The 11,049-nt window shown below is 40.3% G+C and overlaps 1 protein-coding gene across 1 annotated transcript; it reads right to left on the bottom strand.

The window, feature by feature from the left end:
* Nucleotides 1-4,199: 4,199 nt before the first annotated feature.
* On the bottom strand, nucleotides 4,200-6,595 carry LOC148138347 (putative G protein-coupled receptor 139). Its single transcript, XM_087981535.1, has 2 exons — nucleotides 6,526-6,595; nucleotides 4,200-5,104 (listed from the first exon to the last, which is right to left on the bottom strand). The coding sequence occupies exons 1-2, from the start codon at nucleotides 6,593-6,595 to the stop codon at nucleotides 4,200-4,202; spliced, it is 975 nt and encodes a 324-aa protein (XP_087837661.1).
* Between the last annotated feature and the right edge of the window lie 4,454 nt (nucleotides 6,596-11,049).

The following is an 11,049-nucleotide window of genomic DNA, read 5'->3' as shown; positions in this document are numbered from 1 at the left end:
TCCGTCATTCTTGTACATGTCACTTCTACCCCAAAAGAGATTCCAATGATCCAAAAATATGAATCCCTCTCCCATACACCAGGTCCTCAGCCATGCATTCATCTGTTCTATCTTCCTATTCCTGCCTCCACTAGATTGGAGCACTGGGAATAATCCAGATATTACTACTCTCGAGGGCCTCCTTTTTAAACTTCTGCCTAACTCTCTGGAAACTCCCTTCAGAATCCCTTCCTATGTCATTGTTTCCAATGTGGACAATGAATTCTTGCTGGCCCCTCTCCCCCGTGAGAACATTCTGCACCCTCTCAGAGACATTCTTCATTCTGTCACCAGGGAAGCAACAAACCATTCTGCTCTATCGCTGCTGTCCACAGAAACGTATGTCTGTAGCTCGGACTAGAGAATCTCTTAAGCCAATTGATCTCTTGGAACCCGACGAACCCCTCTTTGCATTAGAGCAAGTCTCAATACCAGAAACTTGGCTGTTCATGCTACGTTCCCCTGAGAATCGACCACCCCCTGTAGTTTCCAAAACAGCATTCTTGGTTGAAATGGGTATATCCCCAAAAGACTGCTGCACTAGCTGCCTATCTATCTTAACTTTCCTGGAGTTAACACTCCTATGTGATGGATCTGAGACTTTTCCCCCTTCCTATAACTGCCATCCATCACCAACTGTTGCTGTTGCAAATTCCTCATTGTTTCGAACTGTGACTCCAACCAATCCATTCGATCTGATAAGATTCGCAGCCAATAGCATTTATGGCCAGCATAATCCGCAGTAACCCTCAAGCTCTCTTTAAGCGCCCACTTCTGACAAGAAGTACATGTCACTCTATTAAAGGCCATTTTTGCTCCTTCACAATCTACAAACCCAGAAAATAACACTGTCTTATTCCTCTTCAAACACTGCTCCAGGCTAAATTAATATTTATGGCTTATATTTTAACCTTAATCAAGAGACATATCTCCAAAAACATATAATCAAGAATGAAGCCACTCTACTCACTACTGCAGATTCTCTGTAGGCCACACTTAAAAACAACGATTAACTTCTCTGGTTCTGTGCTGTGAATTTCGCCCAATAGTTCATCCAAGATCAGTTATGATTTTCACTGTTTGTTAATTTTCTCAGGTGCACTCCGATATCCGGCGATACATAAATTCAAACAGCAAAGGCAGTAACTGTGCAGATTCTCTCTCTCTCTCTCCTGTAATGACTTCACCACGTGTTCATTTGTCTGTTATTCTCCCTTTTAAAACTGCTGTTGTTTTGACTTTTTCCCCCCAAAGTCCCAAAGCAATGCAACAGCATATAAAACAGTAATTGTTGCTCCCAGAGTTCGAGGAAATAATCTCCAGCTCCTAAAATAACTCAAAAAAAGAGTAGCTGTTACAGCCAGAAATTTTTCACGTCTTCCATCTTGGATTACCCAGAATCCTTGACATAAATGTCATCTTGTCATAAATGCTGGAATACCAGAAACATACATAATTGATTTTTGTGCCTTTTTGAGGTATTTTAAAGGTCTGTGCACCTGAAGCTTTATGTCTGTTTGGGCATCGACTGTATCTAAATTCATGGAATCGAGAAAATGCCCTGATCTATGCTTTCTCAGTTCAAAATGAGTAAACTCACACTCGCTTGCATTGAACTCCATCTGTCACAGTTTTGCCGATTCATCTACTTCATGGTTCAGGAACGTAGCTTACTCCCACGTTCTCAAGTGCACATGAATGTCAGCCTCGCCAGCAACTACCACATCCAGGGAACAGTAAACACAAAACCCATTACAGCTTGTGTAATGACTGTTGCCTCACTCCCACATCTATCTCTGCAGACTATTCATTCATTAACCATTGTTTCTCATCTTAACTTTGTGACATCTTTAAAACAGTACATCTGTAATCGCAAGTACAATTGGAAGGTAAATCTCCATTTTACCAGCAGCCCTCTGTCGCACTGCTCTGTCACTTCGTTATCAGTCGTACCCACGTATAGTATTGCGCAATTAAAGAAAAAGGAGGAATGAATGGATTAATTTGTGTCAAAAAAGTTTCAAATCAGGCTATTTCCATTCTGAAGTTTGAAACGTTAACTCTGATTTCGGTCACAGATGCTTGTAGACCTGCTGAGCTTTTACAGCAGTTTCTGTCTTATTCCCATTGTCATAATTGAGGATGGTCTTTGGTGGAAATGTTTCAGTTCTACCTTATGGAGGAAAGGAATGGACGGACAACAGAAACTGATTTCACCACAGACCAACAGATCCCGGCAGTGTGTTTGATAAAGTCGAGATTTGCCTCAATCTCCTCATAGAAAATGAGACAATTGTGAGAGGCATTCATGCTTCCTGCAATTTCAATTTCTGGAGTTTTCCCTCGAGCAGACCTGCTCCAGTGATTCTCTGTATCCATTCAGAAGGAATTGATTCAGAGAAATGCATCCCATCAAATCTTCTGGCATATTGAAATTGCAACTGTTTTCAATCCATTACAGTTTGTTACAGTCTTCACAATGCTTTCCAAGTATTTCTTAATAATATCGATGATCCTTCATAAAGTTATCAGAAACGTTTAAGCATTTATAACTCTTCGCAATTCTTTCTTAACTGATATGATCCTTTCTGTCACATCTTTACATTTTAGCAACAATTCCGAAAATTATATAATGTCTTGCTCTTTTTCTTATACTGTATAAAGGGTATAAACAATCATTATTTTTATTACTCTTTTTAAACACCTTTCTACATTCTTTTACCGACTTGGGTGCCAGTTGGACATGCTGAGAAGCGTAAGGGGGAAGCGAGCGTGATAGTCACCAGTTGGAGGGAGATGATCACACCACAGGTCCAGTCAGGTTGTTGATTAACTGCCAGGCAGGTCGTGTCAGAGAGGAATGACATCGGTCAGTCACTTGACACTCATTTTATCCGATTCCTCAAATCGTTCATTTTGTACACAGTGGGCATCCAGTTGCTGGATGTACCACATACTTATCCACTGAACAAAGGAGATCATGCACTTTGTTCACAGGAGAATCTGCTATAACGTATTTTTTAGTTATGTGAATTAGCTGGAATATGATTGGGTGAACAGAGAACGCAGTTTCTAAACAACGAACTTTTAAAGCCTTTGTTGGCTATAACGAGATTAGATTGATAACACTATACATGTTATTTGTATAGCATGATTTTTGTATAGCGTGGCCATGTACGAAGACAACTATCGTGTTCTTGAAGAACTGACGGTACTTTATTGTGCACATCCTGGCTGGTTTAGGATTTATTTCACAGTGAGTCTGAGTCGTCAAGAATTTTCTTCGACGTGTCTGTGCAATGTATTTCTTTCACAGTGAATCTTGTTGCTCAATATGAGTGTTCAAGGAGATACTCAGACATAGTGAAGGGAGTGAGCATCCATTGTGCAGTGTACGTAGTGACCAATAATAAACAGGAAAAAAATGTAATAATTAAAAAGTCACAATTGTCGATCGGAACTGAAACCTTAACTGGCAGGTTATAACAGCTTAAATAAAAATAAAATGCCAGGCATAGCCAAACAAGAAGCTTTTAGGAATGTTGAAAATGACTTAGTTACAAAGTTGGATAGTGGGTGATGATATATAACAATAGGAACAACGAGACGTGTTGTTTTGGACGAAGCAGTGACAGGTAATGAAGTGAATTGTGGAAAACACATTTGAAAATTGTGTGATTTTTTTCCTCAGCTGCTTTTAACACGACTCAAATCAAATGCATGTGTGAAAGCAGTTTGAAACACTTTAAGATTAATCTTTGCTCATTGTAACCGTGGTCGCCAGTCACTGAACATATTCACATGAGGCTACCAAAGGGTTTTCAGCACAAGAACATCATCTTTTTAATGAGGAAATCCAAAGTTGTAAACGCATCAGAAATTGGAAAAGGTTTTGAAAAGAAACACAAAGCAAAGACTCAGACTTTTGGCCAACAACATCCTTGACAAATGCTCAGTCCCAATGAACTATTATTCGAATTTCACCTCATTAATTTCTTGCACCACTGATTATTACCAATTTGAGTGGCCAAGTGTTCTGTTTCTAATGCTGAAGTCACGAACTTCGTTTCAGTTAATGTAGACAGGAAAATTCCACGAATTCTTTAAACCTGTTGTCTGACCTGTTACAAGGATCTTCAAATCGAGGTCAGTTCTGTGGTTTATTTGCATAGCTTAACAATTTGATTGAATGGATACTTTACTCCATTGATTAACTCTTGTCTGAACTTCGTTTGTGTTAGAGCGTATATGCAGGTGTTGGTGCACGAATTCAGAAGCCGTAGCATGAATCCAATTTCTTGAAAGATAAATGTTGGATCGTTTAAAGTCTTGTCTTCGTAATTATAGTTTACCTCTGGCCAGAATAAAGACCGTATGACATGTGTCATCCAGAACACTATAAAATTAGCAGACAATGCAAAGAGCAAGATGATGGATTTTCTCCGGTTTAAGACCTCTGGATCAACACTATTCTGTCCATTTCCCTGGTTCTGAAGGCGACAGCGGATGCGGTTGGCTCTTATAATATTCCTGATAGTCAGAGCATTGAATATTAAAATTAACAGAATTGGAAGCAGCGGTATAATTATAATGTCAATCCATTCATTCATTTTCCAAAATAATGATGTATAATAGTCTGATATTATGACGCAAAACCATGGCACATTGTCTATGATAATTGCAGGAGCTAATACAAAATACCAAGCAATTGACCGCAAACAGCAGACCACACTCACAACTATTATAATCACAAGTGCAGTTCTGTTATTGCAACATCTCGCTCTTAACTTCTGGCAACAAATCGCGACAAACCGATCAAATGTGAAAGCAACTGTGAACCAAACTGAGCAGTCCAAGGCTGCCAGGCACAGAACAACTCTCAAGGCACACAAAGGAGTGATGGATAAGAAAGTAACTGGGAAATAAAGATTATTAATTCGGTTCAGTATGACATTAAGGATGACGAGAAGTAGATCTGCTGCAGACATTGCCAACAAATAGCGAGTGATGCATTTGGAGAGCCCGCAATTGCCTCGATTCAGAATCACGATTCCCACAAAGTTCACTGTAAGAAACAATTACAGAAAATTACAATTCTTCACGACTGGAGTCAAAGCAGAAACATAAGTTTAATACGTCTGCCAAACCGTGCCAGTTCCCTCAGATTAATATATTAATTCAATTAAATGATGCATGATGAAAATGTAGATTGAAACTAATGACTCAAGCAAACCAGAATTAAATAAAGATGAGCTGTGAACCAATTGACAAAGCGAGTAATTAAATAAGTAAGGACAAAAATTCGCAATGAATGAAATATATGAATGCAAATCTGTTCTCTGACTGATTAAGCACAATGTTTAATGGATTCTGGAGAATACCACTGTCCCAGACCTGCCCTGGATTAGCCATGTAAGCATTGTTGCTTCTACCGGGTGTCAGAGGATAGGAGCTCTGCAGCGAAAAACTCACCTCATGAATCCTCAAAGACTGTCCACCATCTGCAAGGTATAAGTCATTAGTGTGAGAGAATGTTCCCCACTTTGCCTGAATGAGTGGAACTCCCGCAACATGCAAGAACTCAAACACGATCCAGGACTATAGGAAAGTCTGCAGGAGAGTCATGCCACACACGAAGACATAACGTTTGTTTCCCTCTGCATAGAAGTTCCTGGTCTGCCGACTTCATCCGATATTTTATTTATTTATTGCAAATATCGAGCATCTGCAGTAGTTTGTCTTTCTTCCAGCATATATCAGCCGACTTGATTGCCACCACATCCAAAACCCTTCAGTCTATTCGCCCCCCCCCCCCCCCACTATCTTTCAGTGACAACCAGCGTGTACCATCTACAAGACACATTGCAGCATCTCACCAAGGTTGCTCAGACAGCTCCCTCTCGTCCTCACAGCCGCTACTGTCTAAGAGCAGCAGATGGATGGGAATGACATCACTTTTAAGCTCTCTTCAAGATAGTGAACTTCCTGGCTTGGAAACACATCTCCGATCCTTCAGTGTGGCTAGATCAATTAAAAGACATTTGGACAGCTACACAGAAAGGAAAGATTTAGCAGGATATGAGCTAATAGCAGGCAATGGGAGTGGTTCGATTGTGGAAAGCTCGACAGCATGAATGAATTGGACCGAAGAGTATGTTTGCACCCTTTTTATCAGTGCTCTTACAATTGGTCTGCAGTGGTTTGGGAAGGCAACTCCCCAACACCTTCTGAAGTATAAGTCCACATTGGGAATAAATGTTGACTCAGCTTGCTCTGTGTTGGAACTAAATACTCTGTACAACATTCATAAGCAAACCTTATTCAGCAATTGGAGGAATCAATAATAAAAATGAACTACTGGTGAAACCACTAGAATTGCAGTTTGGAAATAGCCAAAAGCTGGGGAAAGTTTGTCAAATTTGAATAAATGATTACGGAGCGGAATTAAATTGATTTCCACAAGCATAACCAGATTTAAGAACTTACCAATAATGCCAATAGCTGCAAGTATTGGGTAGTAAATTCGCGCTACATTTAAAATTACTGAGTATTTCATTCTGTGCCAATCAGATCTGTGTTTTAACGTCGAGTCATTGATGCTGTCTGCTGAAAAACAATATTATCGTCAACACAATCTCATTTTATTTGGAAGAGAAATGTCCTGTGAGACAATACATCTGGCAGAATGACAAATTACGTTAATCTGAACAAGCAGCAAATTAACTACTTCCCTCTGAAGGTTATTACACCATACAATTTATAATAAAAAATGAAGTGTCACTAATTTCTTGAGAATTAGAATCAGTTTTTTTATCGTCATGTGTACGATAAGAAGAACAGAAGTACATGACTACAGTGAAAAGTGCAAAATGTCGCCATTTCCAAAATTATCTTAGCCAGAAAGGTAGCGAGGTACAAAATCTTAGATACAAAGTAGAAAAGTAAAGAAACAAAATTAAAAGTAAAAACGTTGCAGTCCTTCTTCGTGTTAAGTGGGAAAATAAAGAAGTTATAAGTTAAAAACTGGCTTCGAACTATTTTTGAAAGACAAAAAAAATGCACTACAGTTAGCACAAAAATTATTCTTTACCAATCTGATTTGGAGCTTTTCCTTCCTTATTGCCTTTTAAACCAACAAAACACTGGGACAAGTTTTCAAGCGGGTGGGAATCTCACGCAGATTGCCATCAGAGCACTTCTCTTTCTGATGAAAGAACGGAGTGCTGCATTTCAGACAGGAGATTCCATTCAGCATAACCCTTAGGAACGCGGGAGCATGCTTCTATACTGACAGATCTGTCCTGGCTGAAAGTGTCACATTATGCATATACAAAGGGTGATTTGACAGCACTGTCAGAAACAGGTGGCCAAAGGATAGTGACGTAAATGTGCCAGGTTTTAAGGTGCATGGTGGTTCGGGGCCACATACTTAGATTACTAACTGGGGAGGGTTTAGAAAGCCCAGCACGAATATGGGTAGGGTATCAGCTGGGATGGTAGCAGAAGTTCAGCTGGACTATGAGCAGGATGCCAGTGTGGTAGTCTGCCAGTCGATGTGAGGGGCAGTGAAGGCCTGGTATAAAACTGAGGAGTGGCAGACGTATGTGTGTGTGTTTCTGGGTGTGTGTAGGGTGCACAGCGGCTGCAGTTCACGGTGGGATGCAGAAAGAGAGCCTGCGAGAGGCAATGCATGGTAATTCTTGATCTGTGTGTTTAGGATCTTATCTGGTTTTGTGGAAAGAGGGAATGCGTTGTTCAGTCCAATGGCAGAGACATGATGTGGCATGGGGATTGTGTGGTTCTGATGTGAGGTCACGTCCAGTCAAGGACCTTCACAAAGAAGGAGACAAAGAACCTAGCAAAAACGTTGAGGAAAGCCGAAGAAGATGTAGCATTATGGATAGTGAGAGAGTGAGAGAGTTGGGTGTTGGCTGAGGGGAGGAATGGATGTTATGATAGAAGATTGAGTCTGAGCAGACCCTGATAACATGAAAGGACATCCAAAATCCTGAGATGACAATGAATTGACATATAGAAAAAAGAGATTACGAGCCAACAACAAGTTTTTCCAGGCAGAAAGAGAGTATTAATGACCAGTTCGTGAGGACATATTTCATGAGGGGTTAGAAAAGAGCATGATTCTAACTGGTCACAGTGTAAGATGAGACATGTGCTTCCATTTTTTCTCAAAGATGTTCCTTTTTTCAAGGATAGCATGTATTTGTTTTTTTTTTCCATAGGGTTCTGAAACGCTTTTGGTGCCGATTAGGTTGGTTTGGTACAGAGATTTAAAGTGTTTTCAGCGGCCGTTTTGTTCATATGCAAACAGTTGAGACTTAGGGCCAACTTGGTCATGTTTTAGAAGTTACCTGTGTAATGAAAGGGGAGTGATCAGCTCTCGAGCTGAGCGGTTAATCCAGAACTAGTTAGGTGTTCAAAGGTAAGCTGTATGGAAACCCTCTCTCTCCCCTTCTACCCATCTAACTTCAACCTGTTAGCACGTGTTCCATTTTTAACTATTTTAGATTAGACTGCCTTGGAATGAAAAGTTGTGTTGGTCCCAGACAGAAGTGTTGGGACAAGGAAAAGCTCTGAAGGGATTGTTTCAAGTAGAGTACAGTGACACTCAGGTGTACCGTAGCTCTAGGAAGACATTCACTATAGTGACAGTTTAGAAGTGGCAGTCACAAGTCATTTAGCCAAGTAATAGATACAGGGATTCTGATGTGAATATTACACAAAGAACAAAGAAGAAAGAAAATTTCCAGCCCTGGAACAGCCCCTTCGGCCCTCCAATTTGGCTGATCCAAATGTATGGTCTAAACCTGTTGGTCAATTCCTAAGCATTTGTACCCTTCTGCTTCCCACCTACTCATGCATTTGTCCAGACGCATCTTAAACGAATCTACCATGCCTGCCTCTACCACCTCTGCTGGCAATGTGTTCGAAATGCCCACCACCCTCTGTGTGATTTATTTGCTGCGTGTATCTCCCTTAAACTTTCCACCTCTCACCTTGAAAGCATGACTTCTCGTTATTGAATCCTTCACCCTGGGAAAAATCTTACCTCTATCCACCCTATCTATATCCTTCAAGAGTTTGTAAACGTCAGTCAGGTCTGGTGTCTAGTGTCTTTATTTTGGTGTTGGTTTGGTTGCATATACAAAGCTTGGAATGGTATTGGCTCTTTCAGTCGCCAAAACATTTCTGGAAGTGGATGTGGTGACTTTGTAAGTTTTGCAAAAGAAGAATAAGAAGAAACGGCAGGAATTAGAAGACCAACTGGAATCGGAACTGTCTGCTTCTGTGATGAAAGGAGAGGTAATTATAGCAGTTGCTCTGCATTTAAACTTGCTGGAGAAAACATCAGACTCTGTAGATACGGCAAAAATGCAATTGATAAATGAAGCAGTTTGAGTTAGAGGCGAGAGGTAAGAAAAAGGCATGAAAAGGAATGGAATACTTTGAGTTACGCTTCAAAGCAGAACAGAGAGAAGAGAGAGCAGCAGAAGAGATGGAAAAATGAGACCCAGAGAAAGAAAAGGACATAGCTTTTGAACTTCAAAAGCTGACACTTAAAAAGGAAAGTCAACTTAAAACGACTGCAGATAAAGACTGAGGGCAGGCTTAGTGAGGAAGATAGTGAAAATAAGCAAGCTCCTGGCAGTCAGAAGTCTAGTGAGAAACTGTTTAACTATGTTCAAGCATTGCCTTAATTTGCTGAGAAGGATGTGGAAGCCTTTTTCATCTCATTTGAAAAGGTGGCTAAACAAATGGTAAGGGCGCAGAATGCCCTGCCTGCCAATGTAGTTAACTCAGCTACATTAAGGAAATCTAAACAATCCTTGCATAAACACATGGATGATGATGATTAGGGTAGGGGGATGGGCTTAGATTAGTTCACAGGTCGATGCAATTTCGAGGGCCGAAGTGCCTGTTCTGCGCTGTATTGTTCTATGTTCTATATGTTCTAAATGCAGAGACCAATGGCCATGTGGGTTTTGTTGATGCAAACGAAATTTGTAGGTAGGGTTAGTGAGGTATTCGCATCATTATCAGAGGAAGTATCTGGAGAGTATGAGGAGGTGAGAAAAAGCCATTTTAAGTACATATGCGCTTGTATTAGATGCTTATAGACAACATTTCTGGAATCGAAGGAGAGACCTTGGTCATAACTAAATTGAGTTTGAAAAGATCAAACAGAGTAATTTCGATAGATAGATAAGAGCTTTAAAGATCAGGCAAACTTATGAAACCCTTATGGAGGTACTTATTTTGGAGGAATTAAAAATTTCACTGCCTGAATTAGTGCGAACTCATATGGAAGAGCAGAGAGTTAAACGGCAAGGTTAGCAGCTGAAGTGGCTGATGATTATGAGCTGGGTCATAAAACTTGGTTTGGCTTCCAAAATCAATTTAGGCCATGAGGGATGGAAATTTGATGCAAAGAGAAATCTTCACGTGGAAAGGAAAAGGTAGGTCTCAGTGAAGATCATAAGGATAACTTACCACAGGGTAAAATGAACCCCTTCAGGGGGAGAAAGAATATTCAAAAACTCTGGTGTTTTCATTGCAATAAAGTGTGCCACATAAAACCAAAGTTTTGATAGTTTCGGAGAGAGCCAGATGTAGAAAAAAACCAGACAAGCCAGGAAGGTTCTTTGGACTGGTAACAAAAAGAACAAAGGAAGTTAGACAACTGCCTCAGCCTGTATAATATGATCAGAGGTTGGTGATCCTGTTGGTCAGCCTGTCCAAACTCTCCCTCTAAATAACACACTGAAGTCCCAGTAATGGACTTGATCAAAAACGGGACCAAGCGTTATAGGGAGACGGAGGAAAATGTACTTTGGAAACATATAAGTCATGATCGAAATTCAGATTAGATTCGACGGGCTGAATTGCCTCACTTGCTCCTCTATCTTATGGCTTTATATTCCTTTCGCATGGTATTAATGATCGGATGTACATTGGAGATTGTATTCTTCCCTCAAATTAATTCCTAATTGT

The sequence above is a fragment of the Chiloscyllium plagiosum genome, unplaced genomic scaffold (assembly GCF_037043375.1).
Source record: "Chiloscyllium plagiosum isolate Xiang-an unplaced genomic scaffold, Cpla_swu_hap1 HiC_scaffold_40, whole genome shotgun sequence".
NCBI lineage: Eukaryota > Metazoa > Chordata > Chondrichthyes > Orectolobiformes > Hemiscylliidae > Chiloscyllium > Chiloscyllium plagiosum.
The sequence above is the reverse complement of the archived record's forward strand: the minus strand, read 5'-3'. Positions and strand labels throughout refer to the sequence as shown.